General features: G+C 52.3%; 2 protein-coding genes across 2 annotated transcripts in view; one reads left to right on the top strand and one right to left on the bottom strand.

Moving 5' to 3' along the window:
• RIMS4 (regulating synaptic membrane exocytosis 4) overlaps positions 1 to 17,594 on the top strand; it is a 70,020-nt gene extending 52,426 nt beyond the window's left edge. The window contains exons 3-6 of the mRNA XM_043884898.1: positions 6,762 to 6,874; positions 7,157 to 7,258; positions 7,862 to 8,001; positions 13,081 to 17,594. Coding sequence (XP_043740833.1) covers positions 6,762 to 6,874; positions 7,157 to 7,258; positions 7,862 to 8,001; positions 13,081 to 13,299 — 574 coding nt within the window. The 3' untranslated portion in view covers positions 13,300 to 17,594. The remainder of the gene's footprint in view (positions 1 to 6,761; positions 6,875 to 7,156; positions 7,259 to 7,861; positions 8,002 to 13,080) is intronic.
• Positions 17,595 to 18,436: 842 nt separating this feature from the next.
• Positions 18,437 to 24,330, bottom strand: KCNK15 (potassium two pore domain channel subfamily K member 15). The gene is made up of 2 exons (XM_043884740.1): positions 23,986 to 24,330; positions 18,437 to 19,371 (listed from the first exon to the last, which is right to left on the bottom strand). Exons 1-2 carry the CDS (start codon positions 24,266 to 24,268, stop codon positions 18,689 to 18,691), a joined length of 966 nt encoding a protein of 321 aa, XP_043740675.1. The 5' UTR covers positions 24,269 to 24,330; the 3' UTR covers positions 18,437 to 18,688.
• Between the last annotated feature and the right edge of the window lie 896 nt (positions 24,331 to 25,226).

Here is a 25,226-nt window from a genome sequence, read left to right as displayed (position 1 = left end):
ATGCCCAAAGGACAAACCGGCACCGGATGTGGCCAGCGGCTAGGAGATGGGGATTTGTTTGCTTCTGTTTTATAAGCACTGGTATTGGTTGAGTACTTGACCACACCGGAATCGGTTCTAAGGCGTTTATCTCACGTAATCCTTACAATCGCACCAAGGGTGTGCTACCACTGTTCACTCCTGCTTCTCTGAAAAGCAGACCCAGGGTCTAAGCAGCAAAGGCTGTGTCTGTTTGACCAGTGAGTGGGGGGAATCGGGGCTCATATCCAGGCCTGCCTGACCCCAGGGCCAAGACTGCAGATTCCCGTGCTCTGTCCTGGGGAAGCCTGAGGTCCCCCGGGACATGGAGACAGTGTAGCAGGTTGAGACTCCAGAACCAAACTCCCAGGTTCAGATCCCAGATCAGCCACTTACCAGCCGTGTGATCTTGGTCAGGTTACTTAACATTTCTGTGGCTTGGTTTCCCCTTCTGGAAAATGGGTATTCATACAGTAAGTACCTAGCTTGCACAGAGTTGTTAAATGAGTTAATATTGATAACTTAGTACTGTCAGCACTTGGCCCATGGCAAGCTTTTGATCAATAAAAAATAAATCAAATCCTTGGCTTCATGCCCAGGAGCTATATTCTCGTGGCCCAGGGCGGGTGGGAGCAGGAGGCAGGTTTGGGAATGTCCTGAAAGCTTGAGAAGCTGGAGTCAGGGTTGGCTGATGCTGTATATCCTGGCACACGGTCAGTTCTGCTACAGTGCTTGTTTTGAAAACGCAAATCTGTTCCAGCATGATTCAAGTATTCTGGAATAATTGGAGCACAATATAAATTTTGCCTTTGCTCAGGTGTAATTTCATCCATGAGAAACAAAAGGGGAACTCAGGAAACTACACCCGTAGGGGACTGCACGAAACACAGCCCTCGCATCTGCCCGCTCCCTCAGCCCCCCACGCCCTACACCGGGTGTTACAAGTTCCCACCCGTCTGTTTGGAGAGCCCTCTATCACCACTTCGCAGTAACTCACACTGCAGACCTGCTGACACTCATTTCCACAAGCAAATGTCAAACTGTCTTCAAGGTAGAGCACCATATTTATTGCAGTATCTACGCATTTATTTCACTTTTAAAAGACTTCTTTTTTTATATTGGATGGTTAGATAGCATCACCGACTCAATGGACATGAATCTGAGTAAACGCCAGGGGATAGTGGAGGACAGAGGAGCCTGGCGTGCTGCAGTCCATGGGGTCGCAAAGAGTCAGACGTGACTGAACAACAACATAGCCGATTAACAGTGTTGTGATAGTTTCAGCAAAGGTATCCCTTGTACCCCAATCTATGCATTTCTTAACCATTTTACAGGTGTAAGACTGTGCTACTATTTTTATTATCTCTTTTATTGTTGATAAACTTTTGGGGTGTTGTGCCCCTAACCATATTTTCCCCATACTCTCTGTGATTTTGACTGCAGGACTTTGCCCTGCACTGTAGTGTTTAGGAATGTCTATTTAATGTTACAGCAGAACTGGCTGTATTGCACCCTCTGCCAGGCTGTGGGAGGGGGGACGGATAGATGATGGAAAGGTAGGGGTAGGCAGTGAATGGATGAACAGAGAACCCATGAACCTTTCAGGACCACATAACCCATGCTCATCACGAGGGCTGGGCCACCTTGTAATTTCCGATGAGTTGAGACAGGCGATCCATCTGGAAAACAGAGTGGACGTCAAACCCCCAAATAACCCAATTATTTCTTTAACCGTGGAAAACACGAAAATCCAGGGGCCAAACCCGGCTCAAAGGTTAATAATAAAAGACAATAGGTTTCAGCCCCACAAACCAAACTAACAGGATTTGAGAGGCAGGAAATCTCATTTCACCATTAACACAAAATAAAAGGCCAGCAGAACACGAGATTTAATCCCGTTTCGGGTCTCTACCTCTGCCCGCGTGACATGCATCCCTTGGAAGAATCAGCTGCTGTAGCCGCGCCCCCCCACCCTACCCCCAGATGACCTGTGCTTCTTCTCAGGCACCCAGGTACTGCACTTCCTACTAGATTTGAAATCAAAAGTACCATGAAAACACCACAGAGAAGGAGAAGAGGCTCTCCCAGGCCAGGCAGCAGAGACCCGCTGGTCACAGCTTCCCAGTCCTTTATTCATCCAGCCAATGCTGTGTACATTTGCTAAGCACCTTGCCTGCAGTATCCTATTGACTCTCTCCAACAACTTAGCTGGGTGATTTTATACATGAAGCTCAGAGAGGTTACCAAACTTAGCCCAGGTTGCACAGCATTGGAATCCAAGGTCTATATGATACCAAAGTTCAGTCTCAACCAGTAGGCTTTCCCACTTCCGGGCCAGCCCAGGAGATGTGGGTTCAATCCCTGGGTCAGGAAGATCCCCTGGAGCAGGGCATGGCAACTCATTCCAGTGTTCCTAATTGGGGAATCCCGCGGACAGAGGAGCCTGGTGGACTACAGTCCATGAGGTCACAAAGAGTCAGACATGACTGAAGCGACTTAGCACACAAGGGTTTGGCAGTAAAAGCAAGGAAGACCCAGAAGAGCCAAAAATTAAAAAAAAAAATAAAAAAACATGTATTGAGTTCCTACTCTGGAAGGCCTGGTCTCAGTAGTAGCAAGTATGTGGCACTTAATAGTAATTCAGCATGCTCTTTCCCATTGGAAATGGAGCCTCTGAGTAGAGATTTTCAAATCATTGAAAACTGGTATAGTGCAGGCAGCCAGCAAAGGAAGGAAGGGCTGTACCCAGTCCCACGGTCGGTGTGGGCACATCTGCAGATAAGATTCAAGGGCAGAGACACCAGCAGCTGGCCAGACGTCACACAGCAAGCACTTGACCAGCGAGGAGTTAGAGCAGCCCTGACTTTGTATCTTCTGCCTTCTGTCCTTCTCCCAGGAAGACCCCCGAGTTGGAGCGGGGTCTCTGATGCAGTTGGTCCTCTGGCCAGCAGAGACCTGCCACCACTTGATTCTTCCTCCCTCTAGCCCTGTGGAGGAGGGGATAACCCGTTCAGGGTTTCTGGGGCGTCAGCCTGGTTCCTTGGCAGCCAGCGAGGCACCCTGGGATGGGAAATCAGGCAGCCGCCCAGATATTATAAACAATTACCGCTAATTACCAGGCCTGCCAGTTCCCTATTGTCTGCTCACAATCCCACCAGACACTGAGGAGCAGACAGTGACGATGTTGGAGGAAACTTCCAATTTGAGGCTCTAGAAGGCCTTGCTCTGCCTGGGAGGTGGGCCCCTTCGGTGCCTTAGAACCCATGAGGCACTGCCGTTTCTTGGGCTTCAGGAGCCCAGACCCTTCTCACAGAATGGACTCCTGACCTTCAGGAGGCTGAGCTGGAAAAGAAACCAGTGTGGAGGAAAGGCCAGGTCATCCACTGTGAGAGTCTTGGGGCTCTGTAAGAGGGCAGGCCGTTCACAGGGCTCAGTTCTTGTGACTGTTGGTCTTCAGGATTCTCTGTTTCACTGAATTTGGATCAGCTGTCTGACCCTGGATCTGTCAGCTCTGATCAGGGGACAAGGTACTGCCTTAGTTTAAGTCAAACCAGTCTCTTCAGTCAATGACCTATGAGTTAATAACAATGACTTAATACAAACATTTATTTTTTGCTCATGCAAACTTCAGCACAGGTGTTCTGATCATTGCACCTAGCCAAACTCCTTTATTCTTTTTTTAAAATAATCCAATGAGTGTTTATGATTCCTCTGCTCTCAGATATTTAGAGAGTTTCCGTTTTCACTATTATAAATCATCTGTGGCTAAATACAGTCCTTTTCTCCTCAATATCCAAAGGCCCACAACAATTGGTTTCCCTCTTTTTTTTCCTGAGACTCTGTCCTTTGCTGTGTTCTATGACATTGTATGAACCTGCAACACTGACCTTCTCCAAGGTCCTGAACTAGACTCTCTTGCCCCTGCCTTGTCTCCATCACCCTCTTGGGAGAGAAGTACTTTCTCCTGCTCCTTACTGGGCTCCCTCACCCTTGTGGTGTCACCGTCCTGAGGCCCTCAGGACCCCCTGCTGATGACTCTGCTCAGTGTAGAGAGCAGATAGTGTGTGGGAAGTGACCTCCTTTCCTCTCGCCTTGTTACTGGGCCCTGTGTATCCTTCGGCCCCCCAGGTCAAATTCTCCTCTCCTGGTCCATTCTGGGCCACTGCAGTCTGCAGTGATTCCTCTCTTCTGATGGTCTCTGAGCGCTCACAACCCAAGGTGAGCAGATAGGGGACTGGTGGTCTCGTAAGAAGACAGTCGTCCTCTAGTTGTTTCTTTGGGGGCAGCACATTTGTTTGCCCAGCAGAATAGTAAGTTCTTTGTGCATGGAGTCTTCTCTTGTTTGTTCCTGCAGCTTGCTTGGAATTTTATACGTGAAGATGCAGAGACTCTTGGGTGCCGTGAATTGGGCAGTGGCCTGGTAGAGCAGCAGGCACTGCTATTTTCTAGCCCTCAGGCAGCTGTCTTTCTCACTCTAGGCCTCAGTCTTCCAATCTGTGAAATTGGGTCAGAGGATACTTTTCCTGGAGCTATTTGCAGAGCTGGAGAGTGAATCTTTTGCCAACTGTGAGGATTTGTGATTTAGCAGCGAGGTATAAAGGCAGACAGCTGTGGTTCAAACACCAGGGAGCATGTCTAGGGTGTGAAGAGCTGGGTACAGCCATAGAAGACCGTAAATGAGTCATTCTCTCTGGAGAACTGGAGCAAAGGTGGACAGAGTGGTTCGGAAGCAGAAGGGAACATCCTCGGGGTGGAACCAGATACCCCTTGGGTTCTCCTCTGGCTCCTTCAAGGCTGACAGCCCAGCAGGTTCCCCTGGAAGGAAGCTGGGGACAGGGTGGGGGACTGCTCTTAGGGCAAGAAACGAAGCATGCAGTGCCCTCAGTCGAAGCCCAAGGTGGTCGCCCCTTCCTCCTGAAAGACCCTGGGACAGGCTGCTTTGAACCCTGGCACAGAGTGTGCTTATTCAGAGTTAACTGTGGTGCTTGGAACATGCCCAAGTGGAAGGTCACCCGGGGTTGGCCTTAAAGGTGTTGTACCCATGTGCTGACTTTGCCCTGTGAATTCTGGCTTCAGACTGGGCCGAACTGGCCTCTTTACATGCATAATACTGATAAAGGTTAAAAAAAAACAAAAAATGAAAAAAACCTCAACCTCCTTTGGCTGTGGCGAGGCTCCTAAGAGAAAATGGGTTACAAGTGCTTTACTTCTGAAGATAATAGGTACATCAAGCTTGGTGTTTAGTGCCTGATCTCATTAAGTTTTTCCAGTAGTCATGTATGGATGTGAGAGTTGGACCATAAAGAAGGCTGAGTGCTAAAGAGTTGATGCTTTCAAGCTGTGGTGTTGGAGAAGACTCTTGAGAGTCCCTTCGACAGCAGGGAGATCAAACCAGTCAATCCTAAAGGAAATCAACCCTGAATATTCACTAGAAAGACTGATGCTGAAGCTGAAGCTCCAGTACTTTGCCCACCTGATGCAGACAGCTGACTCATTGGAAAAGCCCCTGATGCTGGGAAAGATTGAAGGCGGGAGGAGTAGAGGATGACAGAGGATGAGATGGGTGGATGGTGTCACTGACTCAATGGACATGAGTTTGAGCAAGCTGCGGGAGATGGTGAAGGACAGGGAAGCCTGGCGTGCTGCAGTCCATGGGGTTGCAGAGTCGGATGTGACTGAGTGACTGAACAACAACAACTCGTTAAGTACTTATCAGATGTAGGAGACGGGAGTGTTATTGTTCCCATTTCAGAGATGGGAAGGAAAACGCTAAAATTGGCTTCAGCAAAATAATATAATAATGTTATGTTGACTTACATAACCAGAAAGAAAAAGAAGTATCTCTTGCTTCAGGTAGAGTTTGATCCAGGAGCTTATGCAGTGCTGCCTGTGTGATGGCCTCCTTCATGGGCTGCCGATGGCAACAAGAGCAGCGAGAGGCTCCAGGCTTCTGTCTCAGGTGCAGATCTCGTGAGAAAATAGAGTCTCTCACTTCCTACAGTTCAAAGAAAGCTTCCTGGGCCGATTCTTGTGGGCTTGGGCGAGACGCCCAACTCTCAACCAGTCACTGGCCAAGGAAGGAATGGCCTCTGAAGCTGGGTCTGCTCTGCTCCACGGGAATCAATGTCTTGAGGAGGGGGCTCCCCAAAGGAGATTTAAAGTCTGGTTCCCAAAGGAAGGGGAGCAGATATCTGGCAGCCCCACGGCAAGGACAAGCGTGGACCTCTGAGGCTGAGCCACTGGTGTACTTTTTTTAACTGTCCAGTGCAAACAAGTCCTCTGGGGCTCATGTTAAAAGGCAGTTTCTGATTCACCAGCTGGGGAGTGGAGTGGACCACCATTTCCTTTCTAATTAGCTCCCGGGCAGTGCTGCTGGTCCCTGGACCACACTCTGAGTATCAGCCCTAACCCATAGAGCCAGGCATGGACAAGCATCACCTCCTGAGAGTCCTACCTGGAGAGGCATCATACCCATTTCATGGAAGAAGAACCCGAGACTTGGCAAGGAGAGGTCAGACAGGACATAGAAACTAAGCCCTAGAATTTTGGAGTCAGAGCGGAGATTTTAGGGGCATTAAAGTAGAAAGAAAGAAGCGAGAGGACACTGGCCTGCCTGAGACTGGGAGATGGATGTGGACAGAATCGCTGTGGAATTAGGGAGGTTCTGGAGCTGACTGCCTGAGTCATCCGAGTCCTCAGTTGGCCCCCGGGAACGTCTGTTTTTGTCTCATTCTTTCTTGCAGCCTTAACTATGGGGGAGTTTGCCTGGCATCAGATGCCCAGTTCAGTGACTTCCTGGGCAGCATGGGGCCGGCACAGTTTGTGGGCCGCCAGACCCTGGCCACCACGCCGATGGGTGAGTGTCCCAAGACCTGTTCCAAAGGGGGTGGGGGTCCCCACCAGAAGCCCCGTGTCTCTCCTCTGCCTGGGTTACATCCACTGAGCACTCGGCCTGGAGCCCAGGTCGCACCTGCCAGGCGCTCTGCAGAGCCCGGGCGCTCGGCGTGGGGGTTGGTTCTGGTTGGTTTGTGGCTGGGAGCAGGGGAAGGGAATTGCATCCTCAACAGAGAGGAGGAGCTGAGTCCTTGATGGAGTTTCCAAGCCGCTTCCCAGTCTCAGCTCTCGGGGCCTGTTGCAGGGGACGTGGAGATCGGCTTGCAGGAGCGGAACGGTCAGCTGGAAGTGGACATCATCCAGGCTCGGGGTCTGACGGCCAAGCCAGGCTCCAAGACACTGCCAGGTGTGGGGGCTGCCCTCCCGTCTGCCAGGCGGGGGTGGAGGTCTGGGAGGATGTCCTGCGGTGTAGCTAGGTCCAGAGGAGAGAAGATGGTGTCCAACTGGGGGTCTCCCTCCCCTTAAAGCTAGTGACTCCTGTGTCACTGGCGGTTTAGAATTTATTCTGGAGACCCAGTTGAAATTGTCCATTGACCTTGTCCACCTCCTTGACTTCACTGAGCTGGAGGTTCAGAGACCATCTTTGGTTTTTTTTTTTTTGTGGTTCTCCCATTTGTGATTCTACCCTAGCACCTGGTAGGGTGCATGGAATGCCTTGAGTGTTCGGCAAACATTGGAGTGAGTGGGTCAGCCGTGAGTGTGTAAGCCCAGGAAGGGTGGGCAGGCCAGGGACTGAGAGAGGGAAAGGGTGGGCAAAGGGGCAGGCGGGCAGGACCCCTCAAGAGGGTAGTGTAGACCCCAGCCAGCCCTGACTGCACCCCACCCCTGTTGCCTCGTCCCTGGACTCCCTGGGGGCACCCCGATCCGCAGCAGTGGGTCCCTCTGCTGCACCCTCTGCCCACCATTGGAGGCCCAGGCTGCCGCTCACCCTGCTGACCTCTGTCCTTAGCCGCCTACATCAAGGCCTACCTGCTGGAGAACGGCGTCTGCATCGCCAAGAAGAAGACCAAAGTCGCTCGCAAGTCGCTGGACCCACTGTATAATCAGGTGCTGCTGTTTCCTGAGAGTCCCCAGGGCAAAGTCCTGCAGGTGAGGGGCCAGGGGCGGGCAGGGGGGTGCCCTCTGCAGGGCCTCACCTGGAGAAAGCAGAGCACTCTGGTGGATCTGAGCACCACCATTTGTGGTGCGACTTGGAGCAAGTTCCTTTCTGAGCCTCAGCTTCTTTATCTGTAAAATGGGGATGGTAACAGTAGCCGCCGGTAGAGTTACCGTGACAGCGGAATGCGTGCTTTGTGCGAAAAGGTATTTGCAAGTTTGGCCTGTAGTAATGATGATGATCACCATCATCACCTCTGGAGGCCAGGGGCTTAGCATGGAGTGCAGTGCTAATAGACTGAAAGCCTTTTGAGGATCCAGAGATCTTTGGCCCCCTGACTTTTAGGAAGATCCTAGTGGTCACCTTGGAGAAGGCAATGGCATCCCACTCCAGTACTCTTGCCTGGAAAATCCCATGGACGGAGGAGCCTGGTAGGCTGCAGTCCGTGGGGTCCCTAAGAGTCAGACATGACTGAGCGACTTCACTTTCACTTTTCACTTTCATGCATTGGAGAAGGAAATGGCAACCCACTCCAGTATTCTTGCCTGGAGAATCCCAGGGACGGGGGAGCCTGGTGGGCTGCCATCTGTGGGGGTCGCACAGAGTCGGACATGACTGAAGCGACTTAGCAGCAGCAGCAGTGGTCACCTAGGGCTTCCTTGGTAGTTCAGCAGAAAAGAATCCACCTGCCAATGCAGGAGACATGGGTTTGAAGAAGGAAATGGTAATATACTGCAGTACTCTTGCCTGGGAAATCTCATGGACAGAGGAACTTGACAGGTTACAGTCCATGGGGTCAGAAACGACTCAGCAACTAAACAAAAAACAACAAAAGATGTTTGCTGAAACTAGCGATACCTGCCCATCGTGGGGTCGGCAGGGCCCAGGCTGGATGCCTTAGGAGCCACATGCCTACTCTCTTTGAGCTGCCATTTGTTTTTGTTTGTTTGTCTTTGTTTTTGAAAATACTTATTTTTTTGGCCACTCCGGGTCCTAGTGCAGCACATGGACTCTTAGTTGTAGCGTGTGGGATCTAGTTCCCTAGTTTACCAGGAATCACACTCGGACGCCCTGCATTGAGAGCGTGGAGTCTTAGCCACTTGACCACCAGGGAGGTCCCTCAGAGCCACTATTTGGGCATCTCTAGTTTACACCTCAGTCCCTTTCTCCTAACCTGAACAGGCAAAGCACACAAGGGTAGGGCCAAGGTGTTACACGTCTCCAAGACAGTGGGCTGTTGGCAAGCTGGAAAGTCCAAGTCCTGTCTAGGACACAGTCTTTCAATTTGTAGGTTGTGACCCATCAGCAATTTATGAACTTGGTTTAGTGGTTGTTTTGTTTTTTTTTTTTTAATGGAGTGGAATAGGAAATAGGAAAGAAATGGAAAATAGGACTAGGAAAGAAAACATTTCTCATTCTTAGTAAGGCAAGTCTTATTTGGTGGAGCCACGTGCTTCAGTTGTGAATCTCACGTGTTCATTGGATGATGATTTAAATGTCTATCTTGCTGTGTATATCAGTCAGAATAAAGTTTGGAAAAATCTTTCTGATCTAGAGGTATTCAAAGACAATTTAAAACAACCAGAAGGCCATCTGGGGGCCACGTCTGTGTTTTCTGGCCTGAGCATCTTTGTAGAAGTTCCAGAGCACATCCTGTCTGGGATGCAGAAAGATAGAGAAATAGAAATATGGCATGTGGGTCCTTGCTGCTGAGCCTTCTGACTAATGTCAGGGTAAGACACACCCACGACAATTGAGCGATGCCAGCTGTGTTCACCTGCTAAAACTGCCATAACAAAATACCGTAGACCTGGGGTCTTAGACAACAGAAATTTATTTCTTACAGTTCTGGAGGCTAGAAGTCCAAGATCAAAGTGTCACAAGTTGTTTCTACTGAGGCCTCTCTCCTTGGCTTGTAGACGGCCACCTTCTTGCTGTGAACTCATACGGTTCTTTTTCTACACCCAGGCATTCCTGGGGTCTGACTGTGTGTCCTAATCTTCTGTTCTTATGACAACACCAGTTAAAATCGCATCCCACACTAATGGCCCATTTTAATGTAATCACCTTAAAGGACCAGTCTCCAAATACAGTCAGTGTTCTGGGGTTAGGGCTTCAATATGAAATTGAGGGGCACGCAGTTAAGCCCATAACACTGATGATAACAAATCCACTCACACACTCAGACTTGGGCTACTTCTTTTTTTTTTTTTTTCAATTGAGGATATAGTTGCTGTACGATGTTATGTTAGTTTCTGCTGTATAAGGAAGTGACTCAGCCTTCTGTGTACATATAGCCCCTCCCTCCTGGGCCTCCCTCCCATTCCCCACCCCTCTAGGTGACCAGCGAGCACCTGTGCTACACAGCAGTTCCCACTAGCTCACTGTTTTACACATGGTATCCGATCAGTTACCAAGGGGGCATCGACAACTTATTAGTTGAGTGACCTCGGGCAAATGATTTAACCTCCCTGAGCCCCAGTTTAAACAGCTGTGAAATTGGAATCCTTTTTTATAGTATTGTTAGGAAGATTGAATCTAGGGCTGGTTTAGCCTTAGAACAGTTCCTGACATGCAGTAACCAATAGCCGTGGCCCGTGTTGTTTGCCTATCTCTCTGCATGCTTGAGGAACGGCTTACAGCTTACAGTGATCCTCCACATTTATTATCTCCTGTGATCCTCGCCCGCCAGGTAAGCCAAGTGTGGATGATTCCATTTACAAACAAGAACCCTGAGTCTCGGTGAGGCTAAGTGACTTGGCCCGAAACGACCTAGACAAGACTGGAACTTGAACCTACATATGTCTGACCCCAAAGTGTGTGCATCAAGACAGTAGGTCTTCTGAGCGATCAGCCAGCCCACCTTTAGAGAGGGGCATTAGAACCTGAGGAGAGCAAATGAGGGTCTGGCAGCCACAGAGAGCACCCGTCTGGCCGCTCTAAGAGGAAGGTAGAACGAGGAGTGGGGAAGGTACTGCACAGACGAGTCTGTTGGAAAAAAGGAAGGAGGCTAGTATGTGTGTTCTACACGTGGCAGCCACTTTTAAAAAACTGAAGTATCATTGATTTACAATGTTGTATTACTTTCAAATGTGCACCAAAGTGATTCAGTTCGTTTTTTCAGATTTTATTCTACTATAGGTTATTCCAAGATACATAGTCCCCTATATGTGTGTGTGCACGCTTAGTTGCTCAGTTGTGTCCAGCTCTTTGCAACCCCATGGACTGTAGCCCACCAGGCTCCTCTGTCCATGTGGATTCTCCAGGCAAGAATACTGGAGTGGGTTGCCATGCCCTCCTCCAGGGGATCTTCCCAATCCAGGGATCGAACCCAGGTCTCCCACATTGCAGGTGGATTCTTTACCATCTGAACCAGCAGGGAAGCCCATAGTCCCCTATGCTATACAGTAAATCCTTGTTGCTTTTCTGTTTTATATATGGTACTTTGTTGATCCCATACTCCTAATTGTCCCTCCCTTCCTTCCCTTCCCTTCCCCTTTGGTAACCATAACTTGTTTTCTGTGTCTGTGAGTCTATTTCAGTTTTGCATATACATTCATTTGTGTTATTTTTCTAGATTCCACATTTAAGTGATATCATATAGTATTTGTCTTTCTCTGTCTGACTTCTTCACCAAGTATAATATATTCTAGGTCTATTCACCTTGCTGCAAATGGCAATATTTCATTGTTTTTAAAGCTGAGTAATATTCCATTGTGTGTGTGTGTGTATATACATATCATATCTTCTTAAGCCAGTTGTCTGTTGACGAGCACTTGGATGGTTTCCATGTCTTGACTGTTGTAAATAGTGCTGCTATGAACATTGGGGTGCGTGTATCTTTTAAAATTAGAATTTTCGTCTTTTTCCAGATATGTACCCAGGAGTGGGATTGCTGGATCATATGGTAGCTCTATTTTAAGTTTTTTAAGGACCCTCCATAGTGGGCTGTACCAATTTACATTCTCATGCACAGCATAGGAGGGTTCCCTTTTCCCCCTGTCCTCTACAGCTTTTATTGTCTGTAGACATTTTGGTGATGGCCATATTGTCTGGTGTGAGGTGATACCTCCTTGTGGTTTTTGATTTGCATTTTTCTAACAGTGATGTTGAGCATCTCTTCATGTGCCCATTGGCCATCTGTATGTCTTCTTTGGAAAAAGATCTGTTTATGTCATCTGCCCATTTTTTAATTGTTTCTCCCCCAATATTGAGTTGTATGAGTTGTTTATCCATTTTGGATATTAACCCTTTGTCAGTCTTACTATCTGCAAGTATTTTCTCCCATTTCTGTCACTTGTCTTTTTGTATTTTGATGGTTTCCTTTGTTGTGGAAAAGTTTTTTCTATGTTTGATTAGGTCCCACTTGTTTATTTTGGCTTTTCTCTCTTTTACCTTGGGCAAGCGATCTATGAAAATATTGCTACTGTTTATGTCAGAGAATGTTTTGCCTAAGTTCTTTTCTGGGAGTTCGCTGGTGTCATGTTTTAGGTGTTTAAACCATTTTGAGTTTACTTTTGTATATGCTGAGAGAGAGTCTTCTAACTGTATTGATTTACATGTGGCTGTTCTACTAACCACTTTTATTTTTTTAATTTATTTAAAGCTTTTTAAAAATTTTGTTTATTTTCTTTATTTGTCTGTGCCAGGTCTTAGTTGGGGCATGTGAGATCCAGTTCCCCAACCAGGGATCCAGCTCAGGCCCTGCATTGGGAGAGTGGAGTCTTAGCCACGGGACCACTAGGGAAGTCCCAATTACTAACCCCTTTTAAAACCTTTATTTCTGAGGATCTGGAAGCAGAGGGCAGGTGGATGAGGGGGTAGGTAGGACACTCACAATGTAGGGTCAGCCCTCAAGGCTGTGGCTCAAAGATGGGGTAGGTCGAAAGGAAGAGCAAGATTGGAGGCAAGAATCCCATCATCCAAGAGCATCTGGTGGGACTTGAGCCATTTTAAGGCGGTGGACTTCCAGGACCCGGAGATGAATAAGGCACGCGGTGACCCCAGGTTCTGTTTCTGGGCCTGTGAGTGGCATTGGCAGGATCTGAACCACTGTTTCTCTTGCCCCGCAGGTGATCGTGTGGGGGAACTACGGGCGGATGGAGCGGAAGCAGTTCATGGGCGTGGCCCGCGTGCTGCTAGAGGAGCTGGACTTGACCACCCTGGCCGTGGGCTGGTACAAGCTCTTCCCCACCTCCTCCATGGTGGACCCAGCCACGGGCCCCCTGCTCCGGCAGGCGTCCCAGCTGTCCCTCGAGAGCACCGTGGGGCCCTGCGGCGAGCGATCTTAGTGCCGGGGAGGGGGAGGGGCTCCCCGAGATGGTCCGGAGACCGCCCAGCCCCGACCTGGGACCCCAGGCCCCGGGGCATATTGAACAGAGGAGGCCGGGGTTCTCCCCCACCCAGTGGGGAAGCTGAATGGGGAGACCTGACCCCCCAGGGCCCCTCCTCACTCCTTCTTTGCCTCCTATTCCCCGAGACCTTCCCTCTCCCGATGGGATTGGCTGCACTTTTGACTTGGCCGGTTCTTGACCTGGTGGATGTGTCTGCAGTCCGGAGAAAGGAAAGATCGAGGCGGCAGAGCACACCATCCTCCTGCCCCCGACTCTGTCCGACCGCACCCCCTTTTTGCCTCCTTGGAAGCTCGCTGCCCGGAGTCACGTCCAGAACCCAGCGGCCATCTCCATGGTGCCAATTACCAGCAAGTGTCTTTCCTGCGGCACCGGGTTCAGGCAGCTACTCCTGCCCCCCGAGCCTACGGGGCAGCTTTGCAAGGATCCGGCGCCAGCTCCGGGGGCCCTGCGCCCCCGACTTGAAGAGGAGCTCAGGTCTCCCTCCGCCTGCCCATGGAAGGAGCTCTGCCGCCGCCTGTTTGAGTCCATCTGTCCGTCCCGGCTCTAGGACATGGGGTCCAGCAGGAACCAGGGGAAAGGAAGGGGCTGCCCAGGGCCTGGCAGGGACCCCCAGGGCACCTGGCTCAGTGGGGCTGTAAGAAGCTAGTTTGCACACTGTGGGCGGACTGGAAAGAACTCTGTTGGCTGTGTTTCGTCCTAGGAGCTGCGGGACCCTAATTTTCAAGAACCCCAGCCCCAGAGAGCTAGCCAGTCTCTGAATTTGGGGGATGCCGGTTTGGAGAGGGATTCTGAAGAAAGCTGGGATTGGGACTGATGGTGCCAAGGCGAGGGATTCCCTGGTAGGAGAATCCCTCCTTGTGGAATGAGGTCAAAGGTCATCTTGTCTGGCCCTCTGCCTCCGGGCTAAGGGCCTGGGGAGGCACCCGAGCTCCCCAGTTTTAGTCTTTTTAAACCAACCATCCTGTACTAAGGGCAGAGCCCACTGCTCCGGCCTCAGTGACCTTGGCTCAAGGAGAGAAAGAGCGAGGCGAGACAGGAGTGTGAGAAAGGGGAGATTCCTTCTTGAGCAGGCCCAGGGGGCTGCCTTCCCGGCCCCGCCCGGCCCGGTCCTCCCCGGAGCCTTCGGAAGCCCTTTTGCATGCAGGGAGGACATAGGCTGGCCCCTTCTGTAGAAGCACATTTCTGCCACCTCCCCTGGGAGGCACCCAGCCACCCACACCCCACACCCCCCCATCATTCCCCAGTCCTGCTGTGTAGGACGTAGTCTTGGTTAGCCGGGTAGGCTTAGAGTGCCTGGCCCTGGGCCTGGTCTTAGCTTCACATAGAGTCCTTACAGAGGGGATGGAGAAAATTTCAGGAGGCAGCCTTCTCCCTGCCGGCCTGGCCTGGGTCCAAGCCTGGACCTGGTTCAGGGGAGGCTGGCCCCTCCTCCTTCTCCTCCTCCTCTCTTTCCTCCCCCTCCTCATGTAGGGTTGTAGCCAGAGCCACCCCTGACACTCAGATGTTCTGATTTATTACCCTTGGGACTGATTTTATTTAGGAAGCGCTTCTGAGGATGTGGGCCTTGGCAGAGGGGGCCTGGGCTCCATCAGAGGAGGTGGTTTTCCACTGAGGATTGCCCGACTATGTTCTGTCCCACCTTGTCCCCACTCCCCACCCCACCCCCCCTTTAGGCTGTGGACCAGGTGAGTCCTTCCACCTGGAACTCCCCTCTCCTGGCCTGTTCCCAGCCCTGGGCATCCTTTGAAGTCCTGGTTGAGTTATAACACCCCTGCTGCATGGGCATGGGGAGATGGAGGCGCCCCCTCCTTGGTCCAGGAGGCCTTCTGAAACTGAAATCCCAAGGCTGGGGGGGAGGCCGCGGGGCTCAGAATTGGCCCCTCCCCTGTGCTTTTTTTTTTTTTTTTTTTTTTTTAACCAGTGTGATTTCTCTGCCGTTTGTTTATTACTCACCATTCGGAATATTTTGAGCCAGGAGAGCGCCTTCTCTCTCCAGCTGTCACTGCTCTGGTAGTTCAGGGGTAGCATTTCAAAGCCGGGGTGAGGCCTGGCTGTCCCAACCTGAGGACAGGGGGGCACAGCCTTGCTCCCCCAACCTGAGCCTGCCCTGGTGGGGGGTGGGCCTGCACAGCCTTTATAAAGAGAGAAGGCGCTCCAAAGCAATAACATCCTGAGGGTGGTCACCGAGGGCCCCCCTCAATGACTTTCTGTTTGTTCTGTGGTTTCTCAGCTCACCTCCCGGAGGGGTGGCGTGGCACGGGGGCTGGAGCCCTCTTTCTTTGTATCATCGTTGTGAGCACATGGCCGCCTTCCAAGGGGCTCCGACCATTGAGCGTGGGGACCCCCCTCCCCGCCCCATCTGTCCTCACCCAGGGATGGGAGCTTGGGGAGGGAGTAGCTGGGGAACCTTCCAGCCCACTCCTGTCTGATCCTTTGCCAGCTCAAACTCCCCCATTCGGAGAAGAGCTGAGAGGGTGGCACTGGGGGAATTAGGGGTGTGGGGGACCTGGGGGTCTCTAGGGGATGGTTCTTTTTTCAATCTCTGGGCCAAAGGTCACATGCTGGGGTACAGTGGGAGGGAGTCATCTCCACTTTTCTTTTCCAGAATCTGCCTGTCATACTAAAATGAAAGGGGCTTTGGGACCATCAGTGAAATGATTTCCATCTTAACAAAGAGATCACAGGCCCCTGGGGTCACCTGTGAGTTCACGACACTGGCAATCTGGGCCTCTTCAACCCCCCAGAGGCTGAGCTGGAGCCAGGGCAGGGCTAAGTGGGGCCACCATCTCCCCCCCCCCCCAATATTTCCTCTGCCCTCTCTCCGTGGCCTTCTCCCAGGGGCCTTGAAAAGATGGGCAGTGCCGATTGTTGTCCATCTGAGGGGGCAGGAAACCGAAGCTCAGCATCAGTAAGTGGCTTGCCCAAGACAAGACCCTTCAGCAATGAGGCCAGAGCAGAAGCAGCTCTGTCCATACTCCAGGGGACAGCAGACCATTGCTCCAGGGCACATCTGCCATAATAAGGACCTGTGACCTTTAGACCCTCCTTTCTTGCATCTCAATGGGCCAGTAGTTTTTCTGGGCCTTGGGTTTGGGGGGAAGGGTTGCCATAGAGACCTTGTTCTCCTGGGTTGGGGTGGGGAGGGTCTGCCTTGACTGATGTGAGGCTGTGCAGGCCGTGGTCCTGGTCTTGATCTTAAGTGGGGACTCCTCCCCAATCCAGAGACCACAACCCCTCTGGGACCACTCTGAGGGAGGGGCCAGACACCACTTCCTGGGGGTGTGTGGGAGTGAGGGGGGCGGTGGTACACCTCACCTTAAGGCATTCCCCCCCAAACCTTCAGGTGGAATAACAAGGGAACTTCTCAGAGTGCTTTTCATACCTTTTTGTTTTCAAAGTGCTTTAATCTCCCGTGTACTCTCACAAGAGCTCCCGGGCAGTCAGTGGGGGCCTGGGTGAGTTATCAGCCCCATTTTACAGAAGAAGCTGAGGCCCGGGGAGGGGAAGGTGCTCGCTAAGGTCCCACTGTGAGTTGATGGCTGAGCCCAGATCTCCAGCAGTTCAGATCTCTTTTCTTCAATGCGGGGCAAAGCAGAGTTGAGGTCATGCACTTGACAAGCTGATCCACTGTCCAGCTCCTCACATCTGGAGCTCATGGGCACATCTCAACGGTGAGAGGCACCGCTGAGCCCCGCTTCCCTTGGAGCACAGCTGTTGCGTTAGGCAAGGCCACCTGCATTTATTTATTGAGCAGCAGCCCTGTGCCAGACCCAGGGGACGGGGTGCCCCGACTCCATCGCCCACTGTCCTGTAACGACTTGTCTGGGCTCCAGGAGGCCCATGTCTGTATAGCGGCACCTCTGAGTGGACGGAAAGCTTTCAGGTCCATGAGCTCATCTGACTCACAAACCCCACCCGGGAGGCGCTGACTGTGCCCGTTTGACTCATAGCTTCTGTGAGGGCAAAGTGGAGACTTGAACTGGGGCCTCGGACATCATCTCTGAGCCCTTTCACCCCACCACTGCCTCCTGAGGGGGTGGCAGGAAGGCAGACCCCTGGTCCTCAGGCCCATTCTCCATTCACCTTTCCCCTCTTCCCTCTCCAGGAGCAGGAGCCCCTCAGGCTTTGGGGGAGGGAGGGTTTCTGGGGCCCCTGGGTTGGAGCAGGTCACGTTGCATTGTGTTCATGACCATGTAGCTCATGTTGAAAATTAAAGTTTTTGGCTTTTCTAACCCAGCCTGCTCTGTTTTGTGTTGCCGCAGTTCTCTCTGGGATGCTGAGGGCTGTTAATTTTAATGACCTGAGTGCTGTGGGATGTCAGCTTTGTTAGTGTCCGTTTATGGGTGTGGGGCCCATCCCGGGACCACTTCCAGAGATGCACAGGAGGGAACAGGGCACTGGGAGAACCCATTTTACAGATGTGGAAACTAAGGCCCAGGGAGGGGATGAGGGTTCCCTGAAGTCCCATTGTGGGTGATTGGCAATAACCAGACCTCACAGTTCCCAGAAGAAACTGGCCCAGGGACTGCGCTGGCAGTCCAGTGGTTGACTCCACACTTAAGAGAGTCAAGATTTGATCCCTAGTCAGGGAACTAAGATCCCACATACTGTGCAGAGGAGCCAGGGGCTGGGGTGGGGGAGAAGACTGGCCCAGGTAGTCCCAGTGACATGGTGGGTGTCAGCAAGACCCCCTTCCCCCATCCGAAACGGGCTGGCCAAGGACAAAGAATATGAGATTCCGGACTGGGGCCAATTCCACTCTACATGCCGAGTAAGAGAATGAGTAGTCTTTAAAGAGTGCACAATTTGCCCAGCGGTCCACGCTGGATGGTAAATGTTTCTCTTCGGTCCATGTGATCCCCGTGCTTCTCATAGTGGGAGCCACTGACCTGGTTAGGATTCCAGTGTGGGAAGCCGTGCATTTCCCCCACAACACAGAAAACCCACGTCACACAACAGAAAAACGGGCCTGTGGAGAATGCGTGTGGCCACGCTTTCCTAGAACAATTTGGACCACAGGGGACTTGCACCTATGGGGCAACTTAAGAGTCGTACTTTTGCTTATGATGCGACTTTTAATGTATTTTTGGAGAGGAGGGCGGGGCTCGTGCCACAGAAGGGAGTGAGAAACTGCTCGTGGCAGAGGACGGCATTGAGGCCACGGCCCCTCAGCCCTTCTCCAAGCTCTGGGGAGGGTGCGCGGACAGGTGAATCCAGACCAGGTTCTAGGATCCAGGTTCTAGGCTCGACCCCCCGGATGAGTCCTGTGGGATTTCTGGGGCCCATCCCAGGACCACTTCCAGAGATGCACAGGAGGGAAGGGCTATCAGATGGACTTCCGCCGGGCCGGGGGCCTGCCGGCTCTGCCGCCGCCCCCAGTCCCGGGGCTGGCGGGGGGCGAGAAGCCGGGATTGTCGCGGGCGCACAGCTCCAGCGGGTGCAGGCGGCAGGAGATGGAGATGCGGCCGGCGCGCTGCGCGGGGGCTCGGCTCTCGGGCGCCCCCCGGCGGAGCGGGCGGGCAGCGCGCTCAGGCGCGTCCGCGCCGGCCGCCAGGAAGCGCAGGACCACGAGGTTGAGGAAGGCGCCGATGACCGTGAGCCCCAGCAGGATGTACAGGAAGCTGAAGGCCACGTAGGGCGGCTTCCTCTGCAGCGCCTCGTCGCTCTGCAGCGCCACAAAGTCGCCGAAGCCGATGGTGGTGAGGGTGATGAAGCAGTAATAGTAGGCGTGGAAGAAGGTCCAGCCCTCGAAGTGCGCGAAGGCGGCGGCCCCGAGCGCCAGGGTGGCCGCGCACACCAGCAGCCCGGCCACCGCCATGTTCTCGGGGGACACGCGCGGCCGCCGCAGGCCCAGACAGCGCTTGGCCGCCAGCAGGAGGCGCCGCACCAGCGCGTTCAGCCGCTCGCCTAGGCTCTGGAAGGTGACCAGGGTCAGGGGGATGCCGAGGAGCGCGTAGAACATGCAGAAGACCTTGCCCGAGTCCGTGCCCGGCGCGGCGTGGCCGTACCCTGGAGCAGGAAGGAAGGGGAAGGCTGACGAGTGTCCACGTCCCTCTCACACACTCTCACACACAGGTCTTCCTGCCAGGTCTCTCTCCCCATCCTCCAGAGCCCGCAGAACATGTTGAAATGCTAGTTCGAACTAGGTCATTCCCTCGGCTTTAAAACCTTGTGTGACTACCCATAATCGGCCCAAGTTGTAAACAACCTAAAATGTCCCTCACCTGGGGAATGGATAAACAACCTGTGGTATGTCCATACAACGGAATAATTTTTTTCAGCCACAGGGAGGAAGGAACTGCTATTTTCTCAGCAACAGAGGATGGCTCTCAAATGTTTCATGCTGAGTGAAACGAGCCAAGTTCAAAAAGCTACATATTGCTTGGTTCCATTTAAATGACATTCTGTAGGATAACTGGCAAAACTTCTGTGGCAAAACTGTAGGATCAGAGAACAGACCTGTGGTTGCCAGTCCTTGGAGTTGAGGAAGGGGAGTTAACGAACTACAAACAGGCACGATAGAATTTGGGGGAGTGATAGAAATGTTCTGCCTTGAAATCATGGCTGCAGTTACACGACAGGTTTTCATTTGGCAAAACCCGCACGAGTGTACACTGAAAAAGAATGAATTTGAATGTCTGTAAATTGTGCCCTTGATAGAAAAAAAAAAAATCTGTTGTGGCTTCCCAGTACCCAGAGGGTAAAGTCCTTGTTCTCAGCTAACATCACAATCTGAGCTCCTTCCCGCCTCCAGCCTCACGCCATGTTTCCCCACCACCCTGTCCTTTTCTCGTGACTTCCCTCCCCTCAGTGATCTTTTCCCCCGCCCGCATCCATGTCGCCCTTCCCAGTTCCTGTGCCAGGCCAGCTCTCACGAAACACCTCTTCAGTCTGGTGGAGTCCCTCACTGAGTCCCCTGAACTGTGTAGGGAACGTAAACATGAGTGGGCTTCCTTGAGTCTCAGCACACAGAACAATCACTGTGGGATTAGTGGCTGTGTTCTCTCTTCCAGGACCCAAGGAGTGAAAGCTTTCATGGTATTCTCAAAGGGCCCCATAACCCAGGAAAAGTCAGGTGTTCCTTCCCCAATAGAATATGCCTCTTCTAGCAAATTGGCCCCATCTGCCGAACGATAAATACACCTTTGGCCTGTGCTGTTCCCCAGTGAGGAAAGTCGTCCTCTAAAACACACACATGCAAAGTGATGTGTGCCCGTGAGCTGTTGTTGCCACACTGTTGGTGACAGCAAAAATAAGAAACAGCCTAAATGTCCATCAAAAAGAGCCTGGGGAAACCAGCCATGGTGCCATCCCATGATGGTTGTGGTTCCAACTGAGGGCGATTGAGCCCCTGAGGGGACCACTGGCCATGTCTGGAGACAGTGTCGGTTGTCACACCTGGGAGCTATCGGGATCTGGTGGGTACAGGCCAGGGTCCTGTTAACATTCTTTGATGCACAGGACAGTCCCCACAGTCAGAATTTGTTGTTATTTTTCAGTCGCTAAGTCATGTCCGACTCTCTGCGACCCCATGAACTGTAGCCTGCCAGGCTCCTCTGTCCATGGGATTTCCCAGGCCAGAATACTGGAGAGGGTTGCCACTTCCTTCTCCAGGGGCTCTTCATGATCCAGGGATCAAACCTGCGACTCCTCATAACCACAGGACTGCTGGGGAAGTCCCTGCTCATAACCTCCTTAGAGAATTTGTCTAGCTGCTTAACATCTGCCTGATTCCTAGGTGTTTGATTAATATTTATGTATCATGAAATAAAATTACACGTTGTCACTCAAAAAAAAAAAAAAAAAAAAACCACAAACCTGTGACTTCCTGCATTGGCAGGTGAATTCTTTACCACTGAGTTACCAAGGAAGCCCACCAGAATAGCCAGTCCAAAATGTCAACAGTGCCAAGGTGGAGAAGCCCTGCTAATCAGCCATGAAAAAGGACACAGTTCTTCAGGGACTGATGTAAAGAAATAACCAAAATATACGAAGTGAAAAAAGCAAGAGACAAAAAGGCATGTATAACATAATGTCTCTATCACGTATAAAAGTGAAAGTAGCTCAGTCGTGTCCGACTCTTTGCAACCCCATGGACTCTATACAGTCCATGGAATTCCCCAGGCCATAATACTGGAGTGGGTAGCCCTTTCCTTCTCCAGGGGATCTTCCCAGCCCAGGGATAGAACCCAGGTCTCCCACATTGCAGGCAGATTCTTTACCAGCTGAACCACCAGGAAAGCCCAAGAACACTGGAGTGGGCAGCCTATCCCTTCTCCAGCAGCTCTTCCTGACCCAGGAATCGAACTGGGGTCTCCTGCATTGCAGATGGATTCTTTACCAACTGAGCTACCTGTGTGTGTGTTATAAAGGAATATATAGGCAGAGAAGATACTTGGAAGGACACTCAAAAAACAGATAACTGCATTTGATCCAGAGAAAGGAATTCATAGGTTGACAGATGCGGAAAAAGGGAGACTTCCTTTTCATCCTATACCTTTTGTACTGTGTGAAGTGTGTGCATATATAACATTTGAAATATCAACACTATATACATATATATATTTAAAGATCTATGACTCCACATTCATGTTTCTACGTCATGGCCCTATTAGTCTGCCTCTATCTATTTGAGGGGCAGGGACCCTGCTGCCACTAAACTGTGAGGTCCTTGAGGCCAGAGACAGGTCTAGTCATTTATCGTGTCCCTGGTCACCAGTGCCCTGCACAGACTAAGAGCTCAATGAAAGTTTAATAACCAATAATAATAATACTCAAACCAGATTGGAGGAGGTACAGAGTGCAAAACGGAGGAGCATCTTTAGGAATAAAAGGCCAGGCAGTGCTGTTTCCAGCCGTTTGTCTGGTTTTGACAGACAGGAAAATGAATAATGATAATAACTAAGCATGCTAGGTACTCTACATGGATTATTTTATTTAATCGTCCCAATGACTGTATGAGATTACTATCCCCATCTTACAGATAAGGAAACTAGGCTCAGAGGGAGAAAGCTGCCCAAAGGTCACAGGGTTGAGCTATTAACCACTATCCTCCATAGCTTCTTAGTGGCTCTTTTCTGTCGGTGCAAAGCTCAAGCCCTGGGTTCTGTCGCGTGGCCCTGTGCAAGGCTAGCTTCTGCAGCCTGGACTACACAGCCATACTGGCGCCCCCAGGTGGCCCAAAGCGGTAAAACTGCTATTTCCTCCGTCGCTTTCCACACCCTGGTCCCTACTCCCTCCCCATCCCAGGTGCAGGTCAGAGGCCAGCAGTCAGAAGTGGAGGCCGCCTCCAGCTGGGAGGCCTCCAAAATGTGGGGGAAGGCAGAGAAGGTGGACAGGGTCCCATACCACTGGGTGCAGTGACAGGGAGGGTCTTCGGCTGAGCCAAGATAGAGAAGCAGGGGTGCCCAGGCTGACAGGAGGGGTCAAAAGGGCTGAACAGGAGCTGGGCCCACAGTTGGCAAATAACGAATTGTCATTATTGTTCATTAACAATCCCTACTGAGCCTCAGGACTTGTGCTATGCATTTTACCCGCTTGGCCTCACTTAAACCTGGCAATCACTCAGTGAGATAGCAACATTAGCACGTTGTAGTTGAGGAAACCAGGGCTCAGAGAGGTACAATCAATTGCCAGAGAAGGCAGGAGGCAACAGAGATGAAAACCAGAACTCTGGCCTATGTAATTTTGGAATGCAGGCTTTCAACTCCACTGCTAAACCCACAAACTCACACTGACTTGCAAGAGCATTAAGAAGGAACTTTCTCCGCAGCACTGGTTTCCGGGGTGGTGGTCCAGGCCCAAAGAGACACTGGGGACCTCCAGAGCCAGCCTGGGGGAGTGGCTGGCACCCAGCATGGAGCCCAGAGAGCCTGCTCCTCCCCTTTTCTGCTTCCCCAGGCTTGGGCTCCGCAGGTACCAACCAGTCGGTAGCCATGGCAACGGTTGGCGGTCCAGATGCTGCAGAGAAAGTGCTCTGAATCCCCGAGGGTGAGGTCCAAAGCTGGTGATAATCAGTCATTCCTTTAACAAATATTTATTGAGTGTCTACTACAGGCTAGGCACTGGCCATATTGCGGGAACTAAGATTAGGCGCCCGTTCTCGTTTTTGTTATAATACAAAAATCAATCCCCCGCCCCTTTTTTTAGTGCTTTCTACTTGTCAGGCCCTGTGCTAAAACTTTCTACATATATTATCTCCTTAATGAAAACTGTCTCACTACAGCCTTGAGATACGGCCTATTAGCACCCCTCTTTTACAGAGGAGAAAACCTGAGGCTCAGAGAGGTTAAGCAACTGGCCTGAGGTCACACAGCTAACGTGATGCCCCCCCCAGGCAAGGAAGCAACTCCAGCCACTTGGGCTTCCGACTCCACTTAATCAGTCTCGAAGCCCCTGCCACTGCCTCTTGGCAACGGGGACCTACTGGCTCCTCCCAGCCGGGCCGGCGTGGAACCACAGAGAGCCCATTCGACAGAGGGAGGCAAGTGAGGCTGGAGAGCTGAAATGACTGCTCCAAAGTCACCCCGGCTGGCGGAGGCAGAGGTGGGACTGAAACCCCGGGAGGCCGCGGACGCCTGGGGATGGAGCGAGCGCGGAGGGGAGGCGCCGGGGGCCGCTCACCGATGGTGGTGACGACGGTGATGGCGAAGTAGAAGGAGCCGGCGAACTTCCACTGGCTGCCGGCGCGGTGCGGCTCGGCTTGCAGCGCCAGGCGCTGCAGCTCGCGGTAGTCCTCGGCCGAGAAGCCATACTTCCTCCGCAACTCGCTCCGCTTCTGGGCCAGCAGCCGCCTGCGGCCGCTCTCCGCCTCGGACTCGAGCGCGTCGAAGACGGCGGCGCCCACCAGGAGGTAGGAGAGGATGCACAGGACCAGCGCGGCGGTGCGCGCGCTCTGCTTCCTCATCGCAGAGCCCCGGGCCCCGCTCCCCGGCCCCGCGCCGCGCTCGCCGCCGCCCCGTCCATGCGCCCCGACGGTCGCCCCGCGCCCCCCTCGCGGCAGGAGTCGGGGCTGCGGGCGGCTGGGGTGTGGCACCCCGGGGCGGCGCCTCGGCGGGGCGGGGCGGGGCGAGGGGGCGACGAGGACCCGGAGGGCTCCTGCCGCTGCCACCTGCCCTCGCCTCCCCTGCCTTTGTTTCCCCGGGGGCGCCCCGGGGCTGTAGCGTCTGCAGGTCGTGACAGCGGGACCGAAGCGCCCAAAGCCCAGCTCTGCAGGCGCCCTATCTCCACCGCCCTCCTCGTCCGGTGACCTTGGGCAAGTCATTCATTCCTTCGTTCGGTCGGTCATCCAGCAAATATTTACCAAGCACCTACTGGTACACACAGTCTATTACATTCCTGGTGTAAATAGAACTGATATCCTCGGATAGAGGGTTGGATGGAAGTCAAACAAAAAGATAATGTAAGAAAAGTGTGAGGGTCTTCTCTGGCGGTCCAGCGGTTAAGACTCCGCGCCTCCGCTACTAGGGGCGTGGGTTGGATCCCTGGTCGGGGAACTAAGATCCCACAGGCCAAAAATTAAAAAAAAAAAAAAAAAAAGCGTGAGAAGGAAAACATCCTATCCTGCAAGGCGGGTGGAGGGTGGGAGTGGAAGGGACACTTACAGCTGAGATGGTGGAGAAAGCGTCCCTGGGGAGCGACTGGCAACAGTTCTGGTCCTTTAAGCAGAGAGGCCAGTGTGTCTGGAGTCACAGTGACTGGGCTGGGGGTCAGGGTGGGGGTGGGGATTAAAAGGAAGACAGAGAGTCCACTTCCCAGGGGGTTTTACAGGCCCTCTGAAAAGTTCCCTGGTGGCTCAGACCGTAAAGAGTCTGCCTGCAGTGTGGGAGACCTGGGTTCGATCCCTGTGTCGGGAAGATCCCCTG

This window comes from Cervus elaphus, chromosome 23 (genome assembly GCF_910594005.1).
Source record: "Cervus elaphus chromosome 23, mCerEla1.1, whole genome shotgun sequence".
NCBI classification, from domain to species: Eukaryota; Metazoa; Chordata; class Mammalia; order Artiodactyla; family Cervidae; genus Cervus; species Cervus elaphus.
Note: the sequence above shows the minus strand (reverse complement) of the source record. Positions and strands in the feature narration are given on the sequence as shown.